General features: G+C 37.0%; 1 protein-coding gene across 1 annotated transcript in view; it reads right to left on the bottom strand.

The window, feature by feature from the left end:
• Nucleotides 1–27,958, bottom strand: part of CSMD3 (CUB and Sushi multiple domains 3) — a 605,915-nt gene that overhangs the window by 30,554 nt on the left and 547,403 nt on the right. The window contains 9 exon segments of the mRNA XM_032696902.1: nt 3,285–3,458; nt 7,003–7,151; nt 7,153–7,180; nt 15,480–15,656; nt 18,200–18,217; nt 18,220–18,354; nt 18,357–18,380; nt 23,820–23,993; nt 27,098–27,283. Of these exon segments, the coding sequence (XP_032552793.1) occupies nt 3,285–3,458; nt 7,003–7,151; nt 7,153–7,180; nt 15,480–15,656; nt 18,200–18,217; nt 18,220–18,354; nt 18,357–18,380; nt 23,820–23,993; nt 27,098–27,283 (1,065 nt within the window).

Genomic DNA, 27,958 nt, shown 5'->3' with positions numbered 1-27,958 from the left:
CCTCACAAAGACTCTCCTAAACCATACTGCCACTCTCTTTTGCTCCCTGACCACCCCCCAAACCCGTTTTCCCTTCTTGCTGTGGGGGGGATAGAATTGGGAATTGGAGGCATAAAAGGCAAAGATCATGGGTTGAGATAAGAACAATTTACTAGAAACAGCAATGAGAAAAGAAAACAAACAGTAACAGCAACAATATTAATAACAAAAGTGTACAAAAGGGAGGGGTGATTTACATGCAAAATGTTCACCTCGGAGCCTGACCCAACCCACGGCAGTTTTCATGACCAGAAGCCCTGCCCTTGTTCTCTGAAGTGAGTCCCTTTCTCCTCAGGTGGTATAGAAAAACATATGGGCCTTAGCCACACCTCCTCCCAGCTACTGCAAAAAATTAACCCTGTCCCGGTCAAAACCTGGACATTATGGCATGTTAAGAGCCTTTGGATTAAGGAATACGCATAAAGCAGATGTTGTCATGGGAGTCTACATACAGCCAGGTTGTCAACACTCACAAATTATTCTTTAATGAACTAAGAGAGACCTCTAAATCAACTGTTCTTGTCCTTATACGGACTTCAACTTGCCAGATGTTAACTGTGAATATTACAGGACAACCCTGGATGTATATCCAGACTGGAGGACTGCTGTTGGAAAACAGCAGTGAAGAAAGGGACCTGGGAGTCCTGGTTGACAGCAAGTTGAATATGATTCAGCACAGCCCTGGAGACAAAAGGGCCAGTTGTGTCCTGGTGGGCATCAGCCAGTCAAAGGAGGTGATTGTCCAACTCTACTCTGCACTGGTGTGGCCTCACCTTGAGTACTGTGTGCAGATTTGGGCTTCACAATATAAGAAGGATATTAATCTATTTGAGAGTGTTCAAAAGAGGGCCAGGAAGATGGTGAAGGGCCCTGAGGGGAAGCCATACAAAGAGTGGCCAAGGTCACTTGGTCTGTTCAGCCTAAAGGAGAAGAGACTGCGGCAAGACCACATCATGGTCTAAAGCCTCTTCCGAGGAGAAGTGGAAGGGTAGGCACTGATCTCTTCTCTCTGGCGAGACAGTGACAGGACTCAAGGATGATGAGGGAATGACACGAAGATGTGTTGGGGAGGTTCAGGTCATATATCAAGGTTCTTCACCCAGAGGGTAGTCGGGCACTGGAACTTCACAGACTTCACAGAATATTCTGAGCTGGAAGGGACTCACAAGGATCAGTGAGTCCAACTCTGAAATTAATTTAGTCCTGTACAGGGACTGAACCCATGACTTTGGCGTTATTACCACTATGCTCTAAACAACTGAGCTAATCTCAGGGTCAACAGGCTCCCCAGGGAAATGGTCATGGCACCAAAACTGACAGAATTCGAGAAACATTCAGACAATGCTCTCAGGTACATGGTGTGATTCTTGGGGTTGATCTGTGCAGGGTCAGGACTTGGACTTTGATGATCTTTGTGGGTCCCTTCCAATTCATTATATTATATGATTCCATGATAGTTCTATGATTCTAAGTTATATCTGTAGTTAGGACTTTTCTGGCATACGCCTATGTTTTTGCCATCTATTGCCAAGCTTATAAAACCAGCAGTCCTTTACTGAAATTACTGCATGAGTAATTAAGCAAACAAATTTACAGGGTCATAGATGACAAATACTCAACCAGGGACATGACCATATTCCGCTCTGGATAATTAATCCATGTTATAACTAGACCTTGCATCTCTTCAGCTATAGGCTCTATGGAACCAAGCTGGGAACTAAATTTCTGATGTCAAGAACTGCTTAAAGATTGCTCATTGAGAATGACTTTCACCAGCTCCCTCTCATTTCTGCCAGATGGCAGCTAGCTTAAGCTCTTTGACAAGTACTGGCTGCCAATTGTTTTCTCTTGCAAGCCAATGGGTAACCATTGCACATCAACAACATTCAGTTAATGTAGTCTCTGCATGAAACAGCCTTTAAGTCCCAGGCAGCTGCATTCTGTGGCAAATATACCTATTAAGAAGTTTAAAGGTGGAGCCTACTTTTTCAGAGTATATTGCAGCATTGAGTACTCCAACTTCAAAAACGACAAACAGCTTGTGGTATCCAAAAATGAATAAAGAATACCATATTTCAATCAAGAACAAATGATGAAAATGATTTTTCATGGTCTTTGTTGTTCATAATACAGTGGACTCTAAAGGAGCTCCACATAGAGAACTTAAGCAACAAACGTTGGGGTTTTTTCTTCCAAAAAACAAAGGCTTTCATCATGTTCCACCTCCAGCATGTGCAGTTTCAGCAGCACTAAGAAACTGTTGTCAATGATATAGAAATGTAATTGGGAAAATAAGAAAAAGAAAAGATGATCTATATGATATGCTTTTACAGTAGTAGGATATAGCCAAAATAGAGAACATTTTTGAAAGGGAGAGATTAAAAATGCAAAAAATAGTAAAATAAAAGAGAAGGGCATTTTGCAACATTTAGCAAGCTACCTGGAAAGGTCAGCTACTTGGCAAATTTGAATTAAACTGCAGAAAATGTAAAGCCAAGAATATGATATGATCCTCTTCCAGTTAGACCCCTTTCTCAATACCACTACAGGGTAGTATAGCTATTCTAAAAATAACTACAGTACCTCCTTCTTCAGTGCAATCAACTGAATATTACAATTACTTTTAAAAGAGTTCTTAAATAATGAGTGGAATTTGCTTCTGTAATGAAATTTGTAGCAATACAAAAATCCATCAATGTTATAACTTTCAGATTAACAAAATTTACTGCATAAAATATGTAACTTAATTTAGTGTGGGGAAAAATAGACAATTCCCACAGAATCACCCTGGGGCCTAGTCAACATTACAGGTAGAAAAATTTCTCTGTGATATCACAGAAAGTTTAGGATGAGTAATGAGGAAATAAAAGAAATTATAATGAAAGTTATTCTATTCTATAGTATTGGATCTGAAAACAAGACAGCACCTCTTAATCTTGGATTGCCTTAGATCATGTTGTATACATTGCCAATAACATTTTTGTGTGTGTTTTTGTCTGAGGACTCCTACATGCACACACAGATATTCCTACAACTGCCTCAGTCTATTATTTACATTATAATTTTGGAAAACTGTAGGAATTTTAGGAATTTTTGGAAGGATTGTACTTGTCCCAGGTTTAAAATTAATTGAACCACTGCAGGATGGAGAGGTGAGAAGGGACTGAGGAAAAAAAAAAAGTGAAAATTTAAAAAACCCACTATAGTTGAATAGCAAAATACAGGACTATAAAGCAAATACTTACGTAAACACTGAGGTACTTCACCACTCCATGTTCCATTCCCAACACAAGTCAAAACAGCAGGAAAAGAGAGTTCATATCCTGGAGAGCAGACATAGCTAATGCTAAATCCCCAGTCCAAGTTTGTTCCTTCCAACCTTCCATTAGAGATCTGCGGAGGAGTTGGGCAGGTAACAGCTGCAATAATATTCAATATAATTAGGCCCAGCTGCTGTAAATATCCCTGGTGTACACAATTACTAGAAGAACCATATGGGCTAATTTCACCTTTTTTAGAGGACAATACAGTCAGGACATGCTATCTTCCTCACTGTATTCTTGCCACATATCCTGAAGTTAGTATTTCTGGTTTCCTCCATTTAGGACACAGGGGATGATTGATGAAGTGTCTTAAACAAACCAAGATGCTGCATCAAATCAAAAAGGAATACTACCTAAAAATCGGTATGGAAATTATGACGTGTACAACATTTAAGATATGTCTGGTAGTATACTACAAAATTATTTTGTTTGTCTGTTAAGACAATATAGATTACAATTATCTTTTATTAGTGTAATATAATTAAATATTATCTTCCTGTTAACCATTTTAGGCATTTGCCAGGTATTAATGCTCAGGAATGAAACTCCAGGACAACTTTTCCAAAATATTACTTGAAAGCCTGTTTCTAATTACCACAGTTTAGTTAGTAATTGCTTTGTGAGTAGCACCTCATCCAAAAGCATCTAGCTTCTAGCTAGAGGGAGAAAATGTAAGGATTTGTAACCCGTTGAAACTATTAGTGTTGCTACCTCTAAGGCGGCCAACAAGAAGTATTTCAGTATAGTTTCTAATTTCCAGGCCTCCCAGGAAAAAAATAGATACATCTACTAAACTGTAGGGAAGAGGACTGAAAAACAGCAGGAGGACAGTAGAAATAAAGAGATATAACTGTTTTGATGAAGACAGAAGTGACATTCACTGGATAATGGTGTAATAAAAGAAAATAGTTAATAAAAGCTGAAAGGAAAAAAGTATTAATGAAGTTAAATTAAAGAAACTCAAGCAAAATGAGAAAAGGCAAAATTTAGACTGAGTGACTAGAATTAATCAGACAGACAACAGTGTTAAAACAGAGGAAGTTTGGAGAAACTGTGCTGGTAAAAGAGAAAGAAAGCAAATAAAACTAATATGATTTAATTTAGTGGAGTAAATGAGAAGATGTGGTGATTAAAAATGGATGGAGGAAGTTAAATGCTGCACCCCATATCCTTTAAACTTATGTTTAGACAACTGTCAGCTTGAGAGCTCAAAAGAAGTTAGAGGAACTAGTTTAGGAGCATTGTGTATGTGAATGTGATCTGCAGACGGTTCACCACGCACCATTTGGCCATTCTTATCATACTCTTCAGTGAGAGAATCTCAACTATATGAACCATAAAGGTACTCTGCAGCACCATTCATAGCTGTTTGAGAATGCTGGATGAAAGTAGTACTGTTACCAAATAATCCTTTGCCAACCAGTAAAATGAATCTAAATTTTGAGGCCTTGTTTTTGTCCCAGAAAGGGACATGATAGCTTTTTCCTCATTTTTATGATGTTTCAATAAATGTACATCAAAATAAGTACTCCAAGAAGCAGAACTCTGTCCTCATTGTCCAAAAGTTTCATGAACAGTTCTTTTATAGGGGTCTTATATAGTTTTAACTTCTGAGGTGATCAATAAAGGAGGGAATACCAGTGAATAATTGGGAAAGAAGAGAGAAGAAGTAGCATGAAAATAGGTGCAACACCAGAATTTTGTGGTGAGAAAAGCAAAACAAAACAACACTCAGCAACAAGCCAGAATGCCTCTCTATTTTGGTCAGAGTTAGGCATAAATATGTACAGCAATGTTTCTCAGTTTAAGAAGGACAAGTATATTACAAATGCAAGTCTGCAAAAAAGACAATGCTTGAATATTTGAACATTTAGTTGCAGACGAACACACATCCTTTTCCTACTAGGCATAGCAGAGAATTATTTATATCTTCTCTTTCAATGGCACAGAGACAATTATACATCCACTTTCTGCCCAGTTCATTTTCCAATTATTTTAACTAAATGGTACCAAAGGACCCTGGCACTTCATTCTGACAGTAAGAACCAACTGTTATACATTTCAAACACCCTACTGCATAGAATATATTACTTTTCATTACGCTATTAACTTATCACACAAGTAGAATGAAATTCTTAGAACACAAGAGATCCTTTATATGGTTATTATTTAGTATTTATACAAGCCTTAAATATGTATGAGGCAAAACCAGAAAGACTCAAAAATTCAAAGTTAAAACTGACAGTATAACTCTTTCTTTGTATGGTTCTGTTTGAATCAAATCATAGTTAGGTCTTCTGCTCCCACTTAGGTGCCCTGTAGACCTTAAGAATTTGAGGATGGGAGACTATATCCTAAATACTTTTTCTGTCTTATGATCTTCTAGCTGTTCACTTACAGCCACTCTTAGAGACAGACAGACTCTTGGTCAATAGTACCACTATAGCTGTTCTTCTGTTCTTAAAATAAATATGAATTGAAACTGAGGCAGGCTAAGAGCACAGTGCAAATAGAAAAAAAAGTGTAATGTTAAGAAGATCTCAAAGTTTGATGTCCTCAAGAATATGTCAGGAAAATAACTTTAAAAATTGATATTATCAAAGGTGAATTAGCATTAAACTGTAGTTGGTAAGATATTGGGGGAATTGCACTCAGCAGGAAAAAAGTAATTGCAAATGGGGTGAAGATTTGAAATTAATTTATTTTGATGAATGAATTCAGGTGGGGAAAATGGGAACTGCTGAAAAGCTATGTTACTGTGCTTCCTGAAAATGAAACAGAAGGAAGATAGATAAGAACAAAATAGACACAAAGTTAACTGACTAAATTTTGAAAGAATAGAGATCAGACATGCTTAGTGTGAACCCGGAAAGGAAACACCAAAATGGTAATGCTGCTTCTCTACAGGTGTAGTATCAGGAAGAGTGAGGAAAATTACTCAAGAGAAGTTAGTTTAAGGTTTAGCAAGTGAGTTTCTCAGAGAAAGTATTTTTGATGAGACAGATAAGTTTGTCTTTCAGCAATATTCAGAATTTTTGCTGTTTAAATTTCAACAGGGTACATTAAACAAAACAAAACAAACAAAACAAACAAACAAGTAAAAACAAACAAACCAAAAAAACAAACCAGAAAAATCAGGTATGCAATTAGAAGAGAGAAAAAGATTGTCTTGAAATTAATCCTTTCAGTTTTCACAGTAGAGAAACTAAGATGAAGCAGAAAAATCTTTATTATGAAATTTGCTAGAAGAATTTAGTCTTTTTGTAGCATGATGAGTCTTAAAAGTGCCCATCTAATAAAGGAGGGATCAAAGGAAAATCTTAGTATTATAGATAGGGTAACTCAGAACAATTTGCCTTTGACAAAGTTCAGTATATGCATACCTTTCCCAAAGGTGTCTTTCACATGTTTGAGTGTTGGTTTTGTAAATGCAGGGACATATAAAAGGTTATTTTTATATGACATGCTAACTTTATAAACCATCATTTCATACTGGATAATTAAGATTAGCGACAAAATAATGAAGTGTTTTACAGTAAGTTTTGCTTTCTCTGGAATATACAATAAATTAACAATTTACAATCAACAGTGTATGTAAATGTAATAGAAGAAATAGCTGACAAGCAAATAAGTGTTGTACCTTTGCATGTTGGGATTACTCCACTCCACGTGCCATTGCTAGTACAAGTGCGAATTAAGGAGCTATTTGCTTCCATTGTATAACCAGGTTGGCACATATAAGTAACATTTTGTCCAACAACATAATCATCACCATATCTCATGCCATTGGGGGACTCCTGGATCTCCACAACTGATAACTGCAAGTAAATAGTTGAGTAACATATTTGAAAATCTAAATGAGATTTATCTATATGTGAGGGGAAAAACACAGGACAAAACTAGGCATTTATTGGCAAAAAGAAGGAGAAGAAAAGGTATCAAAAATCTTATCTCCAACAAGAGAAAATAAAGACATATGTCATCTTAATTAGCTGCCAAATTTATGTAGAGCTGTATAACAATTATATTCGGAGAACATAAACACTTTTGTTTAACAGTAGAAGCAAAGGGCTGTACAATTTTCATTAACAAAATTTCAAGATTACAAAATGACAAAAAAAAGGCAAGAAATTATCCATATGACACTGCCACCCTTTGATAGACTAAAATTTTCCTATCAGATCAGTTTCATTACAAAAAAAAGCGGATACCTATTATTTAGCTTACTTTTCCATGGATACATTCTGAAAGAAAATACAACCTGGAAAAATTAAGATATATGTCTGCAAAAACTTCAGAAATGCTCACATGGTTGCTATGTACATAAACAGATGAGAATATTCAGCCAACCCCCAAACATGGACTGTGGCTTACGTAAAAACTAGGTCTATGGTACTTTAATGAGTAGGAGTGGTTGTAAGACCTCTTGTGACTTCTAGTGTTAGGATATAATCTCCTAATGAAATAAAATATTCCTAAGGAGTTAATAAAGAGTTTTATATCGTTGTAATCTGAAAATAGTGTTAAAACAGATAAGGTTCTTTCAGATCCAGTCAACTGGATCTATCAACTTCTGTTTTCAGAGTAAGAAATCTTGACAATACTAGTGGCAATCACAGAATCACAGAATATGCTGAGTTGGAAGGGACCAATCAGGATCATTGAGTCCAACTCCTGGCCCTGCAGAGGACCATACCAAAGAATCACACCATGTACCTGAGAGTGTTGTCCAAATGCTCTGATAAAAAGTGGTTGTTTTCAGGAAAAAAAAAAGGGGGGAGAGGGGGAAATCTAGTTTATACAAAATATAGTATTCCATATGGTTTTCGGTTTATTTTTTTATTTTATAGTAAACTTGACAATGCCCCTACAGCTTTGCTAGTGCTCCTGGAAAACCATGGGAGGCAGTTTCCTGGGCAGAAAGCATATCATGTCCACTTTTAAGCCAAAGCCAAAGCATGATGGATGTGAATGGCACCCTCTCTGTATCCTGCTCTCCAAAATCACAAAAATCCATGACTACATATTTGTGATGTATTCTGGCCAGGTCCCTCGACCTAATAACTGAGGACTTGAGAATCCAAGGTACATATAGTATATATACCTTGCTCTACAGTTTATCACAGTTTGAGTGATCAGATACTAACTGTGTGGCATATATCATAAATCTTAAGATGTCACATGTAATCACTGTCTGCAGATACAGAAGACACTAGAAAACATATCATAGGGTTATCTGGGTTAGTCTAAAAGTAGCTAGTGCACTGATAAAGGAAAATCGAGATCAGTCTAATTTAGTTTACCTGGGAACACAGTAATTTTAATTTTTTTTTTTTAAAAACTAAAAAGTCATAGATTTTTCATGGTCACTTTTCAAATAATATAAATCTGGAAAAGACAGAATCACAAGCATATTCAAATATTCTGTACATTCTACCTTTCTCTATTTAACATATTCCATTTATTATCCTTAATGTTCAAATTTTGCTAAAATCATCCTCAATATTTTTCCAAGTATACTATTGTTTTGACTCGCCGGAAGGCTACAGGTACAGGGGTTGGGGGGAGCCGGGCTGGGGGCTGGCTCTCACGCGGGGTCGGAGGGCAGGCTACGTGCCGGAAGGCTACAGGTACAGGGTTGGGGGAGCCGGGTTGGGGGCTGGCTCTCACGCGGGGTCGGAGGGCAGGCTACGTGCCGCGCGCGCTCCGCGCCGCGGTTTAGTCTCAAGGTGCAGGCTCAGCAGGAGAGGGGAGAGAGAAAATGAGGGAGCCTTGCCAGCAGTTGCTACACACCTATGGAGGAGGATAGAGCAGCTTCGGAGCACACAGAGGTTTGCCATTTCAGGTCTGGGGGGAAGGGGGAGGGGGGGTTCTGGGGAAGGGAGTGGGGAAGAGAGGGGGGGTATCGAGCGGGCCATGGGGGGCTTCTAATTGACGGGGGGAAGCAGGGCACTCCTGTATGAAATGTAACAGATGTGCAGTGCACCTGCAAATACCTGGTAACAAAGTGGAGGAAGGACATGGTCAGGGAGAATAGTGGGGTTCCTTCAGAGTGATGGGGGTCCCAGCAAAGCTGGGGACTTGAAAAGCACCTCAGCCTTGGATGGGTACAAGGACCAGAACACTTGGTCAGTTTGTTTTTCTGTCTCTGTTTGTTTTTGGCTCATCTGCTGCTACTGCCCAGGTTCAGCATGTTCCAGATAAGTTTGCTCTGCTCTGTTACGTCCTGTAAAGGGTGGGCAGGACAAAGGGCTGTTCCTGGGCATCTCCTTATGACTGTATATAAATAGGTGATAGTAAAGCAGAAAATCAAAGACCTGCCCAAACCATTCTAACAGAAACGTAGCCTGTATGTCCCTGTGTGGTTTTGGGCTATGCTGGCGATGGTACATGCCTTCGGTAGGGCCGCCCATGCCAGACAGGTCAAAACAGCAGGGCCAGATACAATAAATCTATGGGCAGGATGAGCTCGTTAGCCTCCTGGCAGTCATCCTAGGAGAAGGACAACTCTAATCTCAAACCCGGGCAGATGGAGCTCGCTTAGCCCTGTAAGGCCATCCATCTAAGAGAAGGTCACTCTAACCAAACCTACGTCCTGAGGATTTCACTGCCACCGTCCAAGCTCGCTCGGCCCTGGCAGATGAACCTCAGGATTAAAGGGTGGGTTCAGTTCCGCGCATACTGCATCTCACCTAAAAAATCCATTGCGCAGGCTTGAAGGCTTTACCCACATGCAAAAAGTCCTGTAGCGACGGACGAGGGTCGAAACGGCAGGTGAAAGGTGCACTGGGAGCCGCAGACTCAACTCCACATGCAGGCGGTTCAGGATATTGGTCATTTGAGACTGATCGGAGATGACAGTCTCTTGGGGCAGCACCCTGAACGACCAAGCAGCCTTTTCAAGGACAGCACTGCTTGCTCCACTCGGAGAGGGGCCTAGAAAAGGTGGCCTAAACAAAGCTCATCTCCACTTTCACCCGGTTGGTTAACCGCAGACCAACGGGCATCTTCTCTCAATGCGGTCGCACAAAGAGCAAAAGACAAAGGCATGCACCTGCCTCCAAAGGTGTACCTAAATTAACTATAGCATGTTGGAACATCAGAACCATGCTTGATTCTGCGGATAGTGGACGTCCTGAGCGGCGTTCTGCCCTAATTGCCCATGAGCTGGCTCGTCTCAACATCGACATAGCTGCCCTCAGTGAAGTTCGCCTTCACGAGGAAGGAAGCCTCAGAGAACATGGTGCTGGTTACACTCTCTTCTGGTCAGGTAAGCCCAGAACCGAAAAACATCTCTCAGGTGTCGGCTTCATGATCAAAAACTCTATTCTTCCCAAACTCGAAAATCTGCCAACAGGTCACTCTGACCGCATTATCTCCCTACGCCTTCCACTCCACAGCAACCAACACGTCGTCCTCTTTAGTATATATGCCCCAACTCTCCAAGCTGACCCTGCCGAAAAGGACAAATTTTATGCTGACCTGCGCCACCTTACCCAAAAAGTACCCGCAGATGATAAGATCATTATCCTTGGTGATTTCAACGCCAGAGTAGGTAAGAATTTTGGTGCCTGGAAAGGAATATTAGGCAAACATGGTGTTGGTAACTGCAACGATAATGGTCGACTCCTGCTAGAATTCTGTGCAGAGCAACAGCTCACCATCACTAATACTATCTTTCAGCAGAAAGATAGTCTGAAGACAACCTGGATGCACCCCAGATCTAAGCATTGGCATCTCATCGATTATGTCCTGGTGCGACGGAGAGATGTTCGCGATGTCCTCCATACCCGCGTGATGCCCAGTGCAGAATGCCAGACAGACCATCGGCTTGTGCGCTGCAAACTCAGCTTCAATCTTAAATTCAAACCCAAAATGGGCAACATCACAAGGAGAAAACTCCAAGTTAACAATCTCCAATCAGCCACAGTAAGAGAGAGATTCCAGGCAAACCTTCAAACTAGGCTCGAAAACCGTTCCACAGTTTCTGCAGATTCCTCTCCTGAAACTACCTGGCAGCATATTAAAAACAGCATTCTGCAATCCTCCGAAGAATCCTTAGGGTTCTCCCTCAAGAAGAACAAGGACTGGTTTGACGAAAACAACCAAGAAATCCAGGACTTGTTGAGGAAGAAGAGAACCGCCCACCAAGCACACCTTGCACTGCCATCCTGTCACGCAAGAAAAACAGCCTTTCGTCTCGCATGCAGCAGGCTCCAACAGAAACTCCGTGACATCCAGAACAAGTGGTGGATCGATCTAGCTGTAAAAACTCAATTATGCGCAGATATGGGTGATCACAAAGGTTTCTATGAAGCCTTGAAGACAGCATATGGGCCCACATACCAGGTGCAAAGCCCTCTACTCAGTGCTGATGGCCAAACGCTTCTAACAGATAAAACCTCCATTCTGAATCGATGGTCTGAACACTTTCAAACTCTTTTCAGTACCAACCGTGTGGTCCAAGACTCAGCAATTCAGTCCATCACACAACAACCAGTAAAGTATGAATTGGATACAGCCCCCACTTTAGGAGAAACCCTCATGGCCATACAGCAGGTAAAATCGGCAAGGCAGCCGGGGTTGATGGAATTCCACCTGAAGTCTGGAAACATGGGGCCTTGCCCTCCACACCAAATTTCACGAGTTTGTGGCTGCTGCTGGGAGCTCGGTGAACTACCATCAGACCTTCGTGATGCTGTCATCATCACTTTGTATAAGAAGAAAGGTACTAAATCTGACTGCTCAAACTACCGTGGTATTACTCTGCTCTCCATTGCTGGCAAAATCCTGGCAAGAATACTCTTGAACAGACTAATACCCACTATAGCAGAAGGGATCCTACCTGAAAGTCAGTGTGGTTTCAGAGCCAACAGAAGCACCACAGACATGATTTGTTCTCAGACAACTGCAAGAGAAATGTAGGGAACAGAACAAAGGTCTTTATGTAACCTTTGTTGACCTCACCAAGGCTTTTGATACTGTGAGCAGAAAAGGTCTGTGGCAGATTTTGGAACGTTTAGGTTGCCCCCCAAGTTCCTTAAAATGATCATCTCACTTCATGAGGATCAGCACGGCCAAGTCAGGTATGGCAACACACTTTCTGAGCCCTTTTTAATTAAGAATGGTGTGAAACAAGGCTGCGTTCTCGCTCCTACCCTATTCACCATCTTCTTTAGCATGATGCTCCAAAGGGCCACAGCAGACCTCGATGATCAGGACGGTATCTACATTCGATATCGTACTGATGGAAGCCTGTTCAATCTAAGGCGTCTGAAGGCCCACACCAAGACCCTAAACCATCTTGTCCGGGAGCTACTATATGCTGATGACGCCGCCCTTGTTGCCCACACAGAAGCAGCTCTGCAGCGTTTAACATCCTGCTTTGCAGATGCTGCTGAGCTCTTTGGGCTGGAAGTCAGCCTAAAGAAGACAGAAGTTCTCCATCAACCTGCACCTCAGGAAGTCTTCCATCATCCCCATATCACCATTGGCGAATCAGAGCTCAAATCAGTCCAGCAGTTTAATTACCTAGGTAGCCTCATCTCCTCGGATGGTAAGATTGACGGGGAGATAGACAACAGGTTGGCAAAGGCATACAGTGCTTTCGGAAAACTCCACAAAAGAGTATGGCGTAATAAACACTTGAAGAAAAGCACAAAGATCAGTGTTTACAAAGCCATAGTGTTGTCTACTCTTGTATGGTTCCAAATCATGGGTCATCTACCGCCACCACCTGCGTCTCCTAGAACGCTTCCATCAGCGCTGCCTCCGTACAATCTTAAACATCCACTGGTCAGATTATGTGACCAATACATCTGTTCTTGAGCAAGCAGCAGTCACAAGTGTAGAGGCCATGCTGATGAGAACACAGCTGCGAGGCAGGGCACGTCTCAAGGATGAAGGACCACCACCTCCCTAAGATCTTGCTCTATGGTGAACTTGCCACTGGCTGCCGCAAGAGAGGAGCCCCGAAGAAAAGATTCAAGGACTCCCTGAAACAACATCTCAGCCTTGGCCATATTGATCACCATAATTGGTCCACTCTGGCCTCAAATCGGGAGGCCTGGAGACACACCATCTATAACGCTGCGGAAGCCTTTGAGAACACACGCAGGATCACTCTCGAGGAGAAAAGGCAACGCAGGAAGAACCGTGTCTTGCGGAATACACCATCTAAGGAGTCTTTCTGTTGTGCCTTTTGCAACCGGATATGTCTGTCACGTATTGGCCTCATAAGTCACCAACGTGCCTGTAACAAGTGTGGATAAAGCCTTCCCAAATCTTCGTTCGCGAAGCCCAGCCATGATGATGATTGTTTTGACTGAATTAAAACATAAAGCTAATGCATTTATCCTTTTTTTCTCTAATCTTTGTTTCATTTCAGTTGGATCACCACCACTCAGGTCACTATTGTAGGCAAAAAGGAGCTTAAATTTCTGTAGTGATCCTGACCAGAAGACCACTGCACATGGACGAGTCAGTGAACCACTGCGTTTAAGCTGAGGAGCCCCAGGCCTGTGCTGCCCTGTGCTGCACATCCAGCGTGGCCTTCAGACCTGAGCCACACAGATCTCTGGGCCAGGGCACAGCCTCAGACAACTCATGGCAGCAGAGTTGCTGCAGGCAGCCCCCACTCCACGATTACACCTTGCTGACTGCTGTCCTTGCTTTTTATTTAGCAGTGCAATAAGAAGCTCTCATGAGAACATTGTTTCTGTTTGACTGCAGAAATTATATTGTTATTCCTTCCTAAGAAAATCCTATAATAAATTGCAGAGTTGAAAGGGGAGAATCTTTGCTATAGGTCTGCATGACATGTTGCACATGGGACAGTCTTATTCAATGATACACTGCCCAGGGCTCCCAGCATCTAAAGGGTATAGGATTATCTATGCTGTTCTCTTACAGTGTTAGCTCTAAAACCCAGTATTTTCAATGATATGCAAGAAGCAGCTGTAATAAGTATGGACTGGCTGTAAATTTTGATAACATCTGGACTAAACAAAATTGGCATATCCTGAATCTCCTTCCCCTTGTTTCATTAGGATACTTCTTCTATTAAGATACTTTTCTAGGTTTTAAGAAAAAATCTCTTTCTACCTGAGCAGTGTGTTTTGAGAAGACTGCTTTGGCATGCTATTCTAAAATAAACAAAAAAATATAGATGCAGTTGACATCACAAAACATCTTTATCCTCAGTACAATTTATCTGATTCTCATTATAATTTGGAAAATAATAAACAAACAAAAACAGGTTTGATGACTGCAAAAATAGCTGTTCACATGCTTACCAATAAAGACAGATTTAAAAATAACACAAGAGGTTTTATCATCTAAATTTTGGGCTCTATTTGGGTTGCTGTAAGTATGTTCAAAATTTAAACAACAGTTTGCTATACCTCTGATGAGGATAGTTTCCTCAAAACGATAGGCAGTCTCATGAGTCACATAAATGTAAAATTTTCAAAATTGTTACTAAAAGATGAACTAGGACATGTAATAAAGCAGGAACAGATGGGCTTGAAAATAAAGTGTTGCAAAATGCTTATTATGAATGTGAGAGATGCTGAAATAGCTTCTGTTAGTGGAGTAGCCAAAGCAGTTTAAGGTTAATGAAGAGGCCAAACAGAAGATGACATGTGAAAGCAAGACAACAGTTTTGACCTTGGAGTCACTACAAAATAATTCTTAGGTGTTTATGACAAGGTTTTATTTTCTACCCTCTGAAAGACCAGAATATTATAAGTTTTCAAGATGAGTAAAGCAATTAAAATAAAAATGTCTGAATATGACGTATCACAAAACACAAAAAAGATTTAAAATATACCTACTAGGAAAGAATTCAAGTAGGTACATCATGTAACTGTACAATTGCTTAAACTGTGACAGCAGTTACAGTTTATATATTACTATATTGTGTCTGCCTTTAAAAAAACATAATCTTCACATTTGCATAGCATTATATTTTTAAAGTATTTAATGTACAAAATTATGCAGGAAATAGTGCAAGAAAAAGCTGAAAACTTAATTATTGGTAAGTAACTTCTATATTCTACTTTATTGTCTTTCAGAGGAGAGGAAAATCAGAGATTATTCATTAGAAATGTGTCTTACTTGTGCAGTTTGGCAAGGATCCAGACCATGTTCCATTGGCAGTGCACTGTCTTACAGATGATCCAGAAAGTATGTATCCTTCCACACACGAATAAATTACTGAATTAGAGAATGTAGTTCCATCAATACGAAGTACTTTTCCATTAGCAGTCGTTCCTGGATTACCACACTGCACAGCTATAAAGGAAAATGTTAAATATTTTTCAAAATGCGGTAAAGGTGATTTTTGAAATAGGAATATCTAGGAATAATCCTGTTGCCAGCAGTGTTATGGTGGAAATCCACACTGTTGTCCCGAAAAATGTATGTTTTACCACCTACTGATAAGTCACATTGTACAGTAAATAGTTGTGTACATGAATTAGTAGTTTTTACCCTTTTGTATGTAGGGAAACATAAACTAGAAATTTAGCTCTATAATCTGCATTAGTGAAAAGCTAATTTAGCTGCAAAAACAAACTCCCAGTTATAAGAAAATACCTGATCTTATCGTTGTAGATTTAATTTTTATCTATAATATGTGTGCATTTCTAGCATCACCAGAATATTTTTCCTAATTCAAAGCACAGGATGGTGTTAAATATTATTTCATAGGCAGGTGGAACCCTGATGTTTTCCAGTTCTTCAACACTCGACTTGGGAATTTGAACGGTCTTTCTTATGTAATTACATATATATACATCTAAACTATATGGTCTAAACTAGAACTATATACCTGTTCATGTAGCACCCATATCTCTATATATCTGTGAACTATATTTCTCATTTCAAGAAAAAAAAAATCACCAAAGCATCTTGAAATGTAAAAGAGCTAGTTAATCTCTGTAATAGATGAGATCAAAGAAAAATAGCAGTTGGTTCAGTTGGACTAAGCATTTCCCTTCAGATACCAACATAAATATATATATATAAATATATATTATATTATTACTTATTTATTTCTGCAGTGTCAGGACAGCAATTGTTCAGCAGAAAGGACATAACAAAATCAGCTTGTGAAAAAATTTTTAAAATGTCATGACACTTTCACAGAGGTAACAAAGTCAACAGTGATAAAGTGGAAAATAAGAGCACAGGTTCTCAATTATTTATGCTTTTCAGGAAGCTTTATTTGCAAAATAATCTGTTGGGAATTATCTCCTATTTTGAAGCAAGAAAATTTAGGTAATAAATTATTCTCCATAAATATCCTGTTGGAGTTTTCTTTTATGGTAATTCTTCTTCCTTTAAATTTCCAAATTATTTTTACAAATAAATTTGTTTCTGCATTTTGTTTTCTATTGAAAAATAATAATGTCAACAGCACCAGTAATTGAAATTTTAAACCAATTATTTATACATAGGTGTATCTAATGAAATCCTGACACTGACATTTTCGTAAAACTGAGCTCTTTTGTCTGAAATTCAGGTGTATAATGGTTGTGATTAAAGGTCAGGTTATGGTGAGATTTTTACGCGTAAAAATACTTCAGCAAAAAATTGAGTTCTAGAGGTTTATGTAATTTTTTTTTTCTCAAAACTAGAAAACATGGAGTTTCATGGGTGCCAAGAACTGGTTTCAAATTTGTCACCTGATGTCAAGCCACTGCTACAGTTTAACAATTTATTTGAAAAAATTTAAGTCCAAAATCAACTGCATACCATTTGTAAGGTGATAGAAAGGCCACACAAAAGGAGAAAACAATCTCCTGATGGTTTCTGGGAAAACCCCAGCACCTGGGGAGACATTCCCAGAAAATGATAAAAGGATTAAAATGAAGAAAGGAGATAACACGGCCTTTTCCTGGTGAACATCCTGGATGCTGGGAACACAGGAAGTAGACCCTTGGGCCTATTTCATCCATCTATCACCCCAAAATTAGTTTATTGACTATAGTCACTCAAACTGCCTAAAGAAAAAAGGTATAAAAGAGATTGTACCCAAGTAAAAGTGGAGGAGAAGTTCCATCAACTCTGTGGAGGGAACTGACGAGATACCTTTTTCTTGCTCCATCTTCTTGAGACGCCTTGGGGTGAGCGATCACTTTATACTATTTACCAATTTTACCTTTGCTCCATAGTACTTTAAAATTTTACTTATTACTTTGTTGTAAGTTGCTTTTGCTTTATAGGGCGTATTTAAGTTTTTTCGCTTTACTTATTCTTTGTAAGTTGTTTTACGTCTTTTTTAAGTTGCTTTTGCTTTAACTTGTGTGCCTATGCTTGGCTTTATTATTACTATTACATAGTTTAAGTGTGTTTTGCAGCTAGACCCTATTCCAGACACAAAGAACCCCACACATTATCACAAATTTGTATTATTAAACGTGTTTTGTGAACTGTTAGAGTGAGTCCATTTTTAGGTGCTGACAATTTCGTCGACGACAAAATAACTCTTAGGAGAAATCTGCTGAGGGGTTCTTCTATCGCTGTAAGTGGAGTCCTTATATAAAAAGGTATCAAATATCCTGTCAGTCTCAGTGAATCTGTTAAGGGAAGAGTCTCATTAGGTGAGGTGCTAACAGACTGTTTCGGACATTAAAAGGCTTTGATCTCTGGTGGGGGAACATTGATAGACAAAAAATAAATTAACACAGGTTGGACAGAAAATTCTTTTTTTTTGCCTCTTTTAACATTCACAATACAAAGCTGGCAATGTAAAATTGGTTTTCTGATTAACATTCAAAATACAGTTTAAAAATAGAATGAATCTTCTTTAGAATGGCTCTTCCTTGATTTACCTTTGCACTCCGGTTGTTTCCTGTCCAACTTCCATTTGCCAGACATGTTCTTTCTTCTGAGCCATGGAGGATATATCCAATATCACAGCTGAAATGTATTGTGCTTTTAATTTTAAAATTGTTTTCTTCTCTAGACCCATGACCTGGGATACCTGATCACCACAAGAACCAGCTGTATCACCTAGATTTTAGAGTACAAAGATTGAATAATATGAAATGTTATTATGATACTGGATTTAAAATGTAGGTTTCTATGTATTTAGAAATAATTTATGTTTATAGTTTAGGACAAAACCTCCATAGTATCAGTGAGAATAAGTCCCTGTAATTACAAAAGTACTTGATTCTCCACTAATTTCTTTTTATTTATTTTATATAAGTACAGAAAAAGAATTTTAATTTTCTCAAATTCCCTTAATACTAAACTTCTGATAACATAATCAAATAAGAATAGGGAAAAAAAAAGACAACCACAAAACTTTGGTCAATTTTTATTATAATAGGGAATTCTGAGGAAAACCAAGGTCCTGATTGTAAGACAATTTCTTATTTGCATATAACTAGTGTTCAAAAAATGCTTTTTATACTTTTTAAATACAGTTTTATGGTGGAATAATTAGAATTGAAACAGTTTTACAATTGAATGAAAGTTCTAGTCAACAATCTTATGCATACTAAACCTGAAGCATTTTCCCTGATTTACAGAAATGTTGAAAAATCCCTTCAAAACTGCCTTAGATACTCTCCCTTAGATAGAAATTTTTAAGCAACTTCCAAGATAGAGCATTAATGTTTTCAACTATCTGTTGTAATAGATCTTAGCATGATCAACCGGTAACAAAGAAGAAGGAGAAGAAGGAAAGGAAAGAAAAGGAAAAAGGAAAAGGAAAAAAAGGAAAAAAAGAAAAAAAAAAAAAAAGGAAAGGAAAAAAAAAAGGAAAAAAAAAAAAAAAGAAAAAAAACAAAAAAAAGGAAAAAAAAAAAAAGGAAAAAAAAGGAAAAAAAAAAAAGGAAAAAAAAAAAAAAGGAAAAGGAAAAGGAAAAGGAAAAGGAAAGGAAAAGGAAAAGGAAAAGGAAAAGGAAAAGGAAAAGGAAAAGGAGAAGAAGGAGGAGAAGAAAAATATCAAAAACATTGTGTATCTAAATCTTTAGTTATGGTGATAATTTTTAGGAAGCTCTAGGTAACACACTATTTGAACAGTAGGTCGGTTGTTTGAATCCTTAATACATACTTGGGATCTTCTGTTTTATCTTTTTAAAGATCTTTAGACAGTTTTATATGTCATAAGAGATGAAGGCATATTATACTGAGTTCCAATACTAAAGAGTTGAATTCTAGAATTCTAGGAGTTGCATTGTTCAGGTTTTTGCCCATAGATTACAGTTTTCTGTAACAACTTGCAAATAAATGTTTTCCATACAAAAAATAAGTAAAACATAATGATATTTTGTGAGAATGTCTGCACTACTTTGTAATTAGTTACACTATTGTAAATAAAGGTGAAATATTTCAAGAATCAGCTAGAAAGAATTATTCCAATTATAAAAGGCTGTGTTATGTAGAATGGCCATACATTTCTGGTGTTTATCTAAGTTTAAATAGCATAATAAGAAAAATTCTTACATAGAAATAGTACATAAAGTTGCCTACTCCAAGTATGCAGAAGACCAAAACTCACTATCTAGAGGTTCTGTGAGAAGTTAGGAGCCTGAAGTAGCACATGGAGGGAAAAACAGAGCTATTCTTGCCTTCGTTGGCACTGCGTGTGTGTAACCAATGCTGGTAAGAGTGAAGGGTTGGACACATCTCTTTACTGACAAAAGTATGTACAGAACTGGATAGTAAAAAGAAGAATAGAACTAGCTTACTTTCCTATAACTGTCACATATGACAAATGCTTGTTTTAGTCCAATATATCCAAGGAGTACACGGTATATATTTTAATGCTTTCAGAAATAGCAGATTAACTCAAGTAGTATAAGAACTGTCTAGTTCAAAATCACAGACTCAAAAGTTTAGGTTGTTCTCTGTTTATGCATTTCATTATGTGACACAGATCAGTAAAGTAGTCTGCCAAACCTGATTAAAAGAAATCATAAATAGTTCCAGATTATAGTAAGTAAAACATTTTATAAACTTTCAAAATACTTTGTGTCCAACCAAACACCCCTCTTGTTTGAAAATAGTCTGCTTTTTAAAATATCAAGGCTATTTTGGGAATCCATGTCTTACATTTGCCAGTATTATTTATTTAGACTATGACAAAATTTGAACAGGGCCTATTCATTTTTCTATACTTGCAAAGTCTTCACAATAACAGTTTAATTTGTGACAAGTTATTTGGCAGTATGCCTAAAATAATTTTATGATGAAAAAATTAAAATAGGCTATTTGCTAAGCCAAGTAGAAATCACATATTCCTCTTCCAAATGAAATCATGTGTTCTTTCCTAATGCCTAATTATTACTGTGAATTATTACACTTTTAATCTTAGGAAGGTTAACCACCAGCTCTTTTGATTGAAGGTTACAGAAATAATCTTTCTAAATGACTAATCACATCAGGAAGTGACAGTGATTAAGCAATGATATCATAAGAGAACATATTTTTATTACCTCATGCAGACTCAACTAAGTGATTTTTACAGTAATTTATGAGCCATCCTTCACTCACATGTGTAACAAATTCTTAGCTGACGTTTAATCTTAATGAAATGGAGGGTATTTAAACTACTTAAGTATGTATAAAACCCTGCTGCACCTATGAGGAATTCTATTTTGCAGAAAATTTCTGACTTGATCTGATGTGCACATGATGATTGAAAACTGTTTCTGAATGCCAATATATATTAATGGGACATGACAATTCCTTCTAGCTCAATGTCATGTGACAAAAAAGAAACTGTCATAGGGTTGATGTGAAATAATTTGATTATCTTATTTCACTGACTTAGCATTTTCTATTTGAATTATTTTTCATATACGAAAAGGTCAAGCATGCTGTACCTTTTTTCAGTTGAACATTCTATGCTATTTATTATCAATAATATAAAATATGCAAATTTTAATGCTTTAATATGCATTAGCTGATGATTTTACATATTTTAGATACAAAATATGGAAGTTTGTATAGTGAACTGCAAATTATTTATAATGAGAAAACATTTCAGATATACAATTTGAATACAAAATCTCAAATTGTACTATGCCAGAATTATAGTTTGGTATGCTACAGTTAAGGAAAATAAGAGAATAGGAGTTTGTATTCTATACATTTTGATTAATTATAATTAACATTTAAATCTATGTCAAGGAAATGTTTCTTCATGTATTGAGATAGATTACATAGATTTGATTAGAGTTTCCTATCTGTGGGTAAAAAAGCCATCATTAGGAAAAAAAATAATGCACCTCACTTTGAAATGCTTAACCCAAGATATTTCAACACTTATTTAACTCAATAGGAGAATTACTATAAGAATAGTCCTATTTTCAGTGAGGCTTCTTTGATATTTTCATCTGCATTTTCAGGCTTCCTATTTGTTCCTTGATATTTTTGTCTACTTCTTTAATTATTTTTGTTATTCACAGTTTAGATTTTTAATTTTTTTTCTTATGAAGACCATGGAAAACTGCAATAAGTAGCCTTAGATTTTATCTAAAGAGTAGGTTTTTTCTCCAAAACAAATACTGATGCACGTAAACTGTAAACTCACTTTTTATTAACAGAGTTCGAATTTGCAAATTACATTAATATATAATTATTATTAAATAAGATTATTTTACATTAAGGTGTGATTTCTAGTGCAGAGTTCTAAACATCAAAGCTTATAAGAACTTGATCTTTGTTCTAATTATGTCAAATTTCCTTCTGCTTTATTTATAGAATACCATTTTTCTAGGTTCTGTCATATTTTAGCTTCCTAAGAATCTGCAGAGGAAGGTTCAGATACTGAAAATTCTTTCAGTGCTTTACAATTTAATGCAAGATTTTAACCAAGAAGTTTTTTTAATATTTTATATTAATTTTCAACTATTTCTGCCATGGGCTGTAAAATTGCACGCTCTGAAACTGTAGCTGACATAATCAGTTTATAACTAAATACATTGAAGAAATGAAGGCAGAGAAAAAAATACGATTAGAATATGTGAGACCCCCACCTGGACTCCTGTATCCATTTCTGAAGTTCCCTACAAAACAGGAGCAAGGACCTGTTAGAGCAGGTCCAGAGGAAGGTTGTAAATATGATCAGAGGGCTGAAACACCTCTGTTATGCAAAAAAGCTGAGAGAATTTGGGCTGTTCAACCTGAAAAAGGGAAGGAAGGCATCCAGAAGACCTTATTGTAGCTTTTCAATGTATAAAATACATAAGAAAGATGAAGAGTGACTTTTTATCAAAGTCTGTAGTGACAGGACAAGAGGCGACAGTTTCAACTAAGAGAGGTTAAGTTTAGGTTGGGCATAAAGAAGACACTTTTTTATGGTGAGTTCGGTGAGACACCGGAACAGGTTGCCTACAGAACTTGTGGATGCCCTATCCCTGGAAGTATTCAGGGTCAGGTTGAACAGGGCTTAGAGCAACCTGATCTAGTGGAATACGTCCCTTGTCATTGTGGTGAGGCTGGATGATCTAGATGATCTTTGGAGATCCCTTCCAATAAAAACTATTAGATGAAACCAGTGGAAGATGTCCCCACTAGGTTGAACTAGATGATTTGTAAAGGTTCCTTCTGACCTAAACCATTCTATGATTCTATATTATTTAATACTGTGAAGAACCTTGGATTTTTAGTGTGAAACTGGTATAGCAGTAGTCAGATTTGCAAATCATTTATTTTCACCTCTAGCTTTGGCATAGATGTAATCTAAGAAAAAACATCACTTGTTTTCTACTTATTTTCTGCCACTGAAGTTATCTAAGTGCTCTAAATTACGTAACTTAAAGAAATCCCATTCTTTAAGTTATAGAATGAAACATGACAAGAAAGAACCTCCCCCAGTATTTACTGAGGATTAAAACTAATAACAAGGTTAACATTTATCACAACATTTGTTTACATAGTCTACAAAAACAAATGGGATTTTAGCCAAATCACAAATTAGCGTGTGACTTGGATTTACGTTTTCGCTTGATTGCTGCTGTTAAAGTGAATCAAACTGAAGTTGTGAAACACAATATTCCTAAGCAATAAGTGGTTCAGAAAACATATCTTGACTTTGGTGAGGGTTAATCTATTATGAGGATTAGATAGTGTTTCCTAAAAAAACAAGCATCCTACCTTGAAATTATGTGGAGCCCATTTGGCCTTATCATACAGAGGAATGTATTACACAATCAAGTTACACCTGAGGTGTCATCAAATCAGTAGGCATTTTTCAAGTACCAGTTTCTTTCCATAGTCTGTGAATTTCATATTAAATGTCACCAAGAAAGACTACTTCTTCCAGATTATTTTCTCTTGGATACTTTATACTTATTTGGGTTTACTTTTTCTACTTCTACTGAGATGGTACTTTAGTTCTATATGTGATTTTCCAGATTTTTAAATGACCTTCTGAAAAAATCAAAATAAATTTTAAACAACTTCAGGATATAATCATTAATTCAGAAATATTACCTGAGCAATGAGGGAGAGATCCACTCCAGTGTCCATTTAACTGACACGTCCGAGATGACTGCCCTAACAATGATCGTCTACCTGTGCAGCTATAATGGACAGTAGACCCAAATGTATATTTATCACCAGACAGGACCGCGTTAGGAGGAACTCCAGGATGTCCACAGTCAATCACTACAATGCATAATTATTGGAGATAAAAAAAGGTTATTATCACTGATCAAACAGTTTGCAATTTTCATTTTCATAACTGCATACATAAAGTTTGTGAAAACGTTGACATTTTTTGGGTATGTGGGAAAGGGGTAACATCACGGGATTAGAATGCAAAATATACTTCAGACCAAAAGCTGTGAAACAGATGCTTGGAGATGTCAAAAAAAAGGTATTTTAGATACAGATATCAATGTCCAAAACCACTCATTCACTAAGTTGATCTTTATGGCATGAAACATGCACGCACACAAACATACATTCATGCTTGTATTCTTCAGAGAAAAATTACACGTAGACAGTATCTGACCAAGTCACTGCTGTGGTAGAGAATGTGAGAAATCTCTCTTAATTGAGGGCAAAGAGTTAATTTAAAAGCAAACTAAATATGTCAAGTTCAGGAAATGCACAGTTAAAATTCATAAACCAAATTCACTATGTTCACAGAATGAATCTAGGCCTGCATCTTTGATTTCTTGTTACCTTACACCTGTCCATGGTATGTGGTTTATCTCAGCCAAAGATATTTGTATTTATGTATCATGAAACCCACAAATTAGACCTGCAAATATCAGGGTAGTAGAAAAGGTCCTTAAATCATACAACTGTAGTTTTAATCGAAACTTCATTGTATTCAATATTATTTTTAGCAAGATTTTTTATTTAAAAAAGAATCCAGATCAGAAGCCTGATCAGGGTTGAGGATGTATTCAATTCCATAGCATTTCAGATATAGGTAACAGTACAGGAATTGTACAACACAGCATATAACCAAAATCATGTGTGATTTGTCTTTCTCTAGTAGTTATTCTTGGTCTTAGAGCTTTAATTTATGTATATACTGCTCTGCACTTATGTTCTTCCAAGGGTCCAACTTCCAAGGTTCAGAACCTTCCCGACAGCCCCACAAAGGATTTAGGAATGTGGTATGCCAATGACTTTGCTTCTACCTAGTGTCACTGACCCCTGTGTACTTTTAGGTTTGCAGGACTTTTAGTAAAATGATCAGAATAGTCAGCTTTACATACTGAGCATTTGATGTCAGCATGTTATTTCTTAACCAATTCCTTATAACTAAAATCTACTATTATTATGTATTACTGCAGAGATTACAAACTTTGAACATTGTTAATAAAAAGACATGTTGATCATGCAGGATTCAACAAAATGAGACTTTTTCTTCTTGTGAAAAACATTCACAGTTTTTCAGAATATTTTATTATCTGTATTGTTCTTGATTGATTCTTTTGCCCTATTCAGATGTCACAGAGGAAAAGTTAATGCCATACTGGTACCTTACAGCTTCCAGCTTTGGGTTTTTCTATACACACTTCCCTTTTTTGTTTATACTTATGCCTAAAAGTCTTGAATCCCTAATAACTGATCTTAAAAAGTATAGTACCCTTAACACTACCATTAAATTGATTATGCATTCTACAAACTTTAATTTGGTATTCATATTTTCAGGCTAGGATTTCATATGAAGACTTGATTGTATTTTTTTTTTTCTGCTAATGTTAATTCATTCTCCATTTTGTTTCCAAAAAGTTCTTCTTTTCTATTTTAACACCCTCACTGAAAAAAATATAAAATTCTTCCTTATGTATAATCTAAATTGACCCTTTTTAGTTTAAAACCATTACCCCTTGTGCTATCAATACATGCCCTTGTAAAAAGTCCCTCTCCAGCAATAATTTGCAAAATACTTCAGAGGCTGAAAGGTTTTTACAAAAAATTTGAGTAGCTGCAACAGAATAAGTTTTGGTAAGCTTGTGATTACAAAATATCATGGACAGTGCCCAGGTAGAATTCACTGACCTCTTTATATAAACAACACAAATAAAGGGGAGGATGCCCTTTCAAAAGCACAGATAGCACTCTTACTCCCAAAGCTCAGTTTAAAATAAGAATAAAAGCTGTATCATTAAATTACTTGTGACAATTCGGAAAAAAATGACTGAGAGATAAAAATACAAATGTAGAAAGAAGAAATCTTTGCAACTTTACCTTAAAATTCCACTCTCTTTGTAGATATGTTGCTATTAAGCAACATTTCTCTTTCTGAAATGGTAATGTTACCAATTTAATGTGAAACCAACAGACACTTCTTTTTTAGTTTAACTGTGACTTGTAATCAAACTACTTATCCCATTAAAGAAAGGGAAAAGTTCAATAAATGAAAGTTTTAGCAGTAATAACAAAATAGTTTCATACTTTTTTTATTTTTAGAGAGAGAATAGCAGAACTGGAGAAGCCTCCTGAGAACAAATATCTACAATATCAGTCCATAATTCTCAAATAAAAAACTCTTAACTTGTTTTCCCTTTATTCTCTAGAAAATAAAGCTTTCAGCCTTTCTCAGAAAAATTTTGACCCTAAACCAAACCCTTTTCATACACTAATAGAGAACCAGGTAAATCAGCTGTCCCAGCCAATTAAAAACATAAGAAACATCTCTGGCTATATCTACGTCACAGTTAGAAAGTTGTTCATGACAAGCCAGAATAGAAAGAACCTATTTGTGTTGATCCACTTGCCTTAGTGGATAGGTTGCATATGAGTATGATGTTCAGGTACATCTGTTACTGTGGTAAACTGAGGACATTATCCAGAGGACACTTTAGGAGTTCTACAGTGCTTGGTATCTTCATAGATAGTCCGATCTAACTGTTGTCCCGAGAGAAGTCCAGAAATTACTGTATTGATATAAGGTATACTGTAGGTTTTAGGTTTCAGTGTGATAAGAACTCTGTGGCCAATGGAAGCCAGGTATTGGCAAATTCAATAGATACATTTTGTCCTTGTGCTTCTGCTATCAGGGATTATTACACTGGAGCATTTAGAGGTGTTTGTTTTGACTATTGCTTGTCCCATTTGCCACATGCAATAACAATCTAACTGCTGCTTCAGCTGCTATTGAGACCTTTCATCAGTACTGCACACACACAAATGTATATTAAACATGATTATTGTAATTGCTGTCATGAGACTGATGGAAATGTTGTGTAAAATAGTACCCAGTCTAGCCCACATTCTTTGCAGAAGTAAACTCATTATCTACTTACTAATACATTCAGGGAGAGGTTTGTCCCAGTGGCCATTTGGTTGACAAATTAAAACTGAAGAGCCAAATAAAAAATATCCAGGATTACAGTCATAAAATACCACTGTGCCATATGTGAAATTTCCATGTTCTATTTTACTTTCTCTTATAGAATTTGCAGGAATTCCAGGATCAGAACAATTGACCACTAAAAAGAAAAAGAGCATAGACTTGAGAGTCATACAAATACAGTCTCCTAAACGGTCTTTAAATGGTCTCCTATCACTTATGTCAGTTGAACAACCATAGAATCATAGAATATCCTGCATTGGAAGGGACCCACAAGAATCACTGAAGTCCATCTGCTGGCCCTGCATAGGACAGCCCCAAGAATCATACCATGTGCTGTCTACGTTCGTATTATTAAGCATGTATTTAAAGCAATGAAAATAATCTATTAATTAATCTGGAATAGTGAGCACTTGAAATAAAATAGAAGGAACTTTGACCATTTCAATAGTTTTCCACCATTATTATAGTTGGCTAGGAAACTAGCTATTTAGCATATTGCAAATAGTATAACAACAAGTGCACTGTTGAATTTATATGACAATTGCAAATTCAGTCTTCGTAAAGGTGTGTGGCCTTTGCTATAATATTTCACTTTAGGCAGTTTAAAATATGCAGGGTAACATATTATTATTGTTATTAGTAGTAGTAGTAGTATTGTTGTTATTGTTATTTAACCTCAAAGCAAATAAAATTATTTTCATTAGAATTGATTTCACTGCACATGACAGACACAATTAATGATGCCCTACACAAAGTTAGTTCTTTTTAGCTTTAAAGTCTCTTCTAAAACCAGTATAAGATTTCAGGACTG

This window comes from Chiroxiphia lanceolata, chromosome 1 (assembly GCF_009829145.1).
Source record: "Chiroxiphia lanceolata isolate bChiLan1 chromosome 1, bChiLan1.pri, whole genome shotgun sequence".
Taxonomy (NCBI): Eukaryota; Metazoa; Chordata; class Aves; order Passeriformes; family Pipridae; genus Chiroxiphia; species Chiroxiphia lanceolata.
Note: the sequence above shows the minus strand (reverse complement) of the source record. Positions and strands in the feature narration are given on the sequence as shown.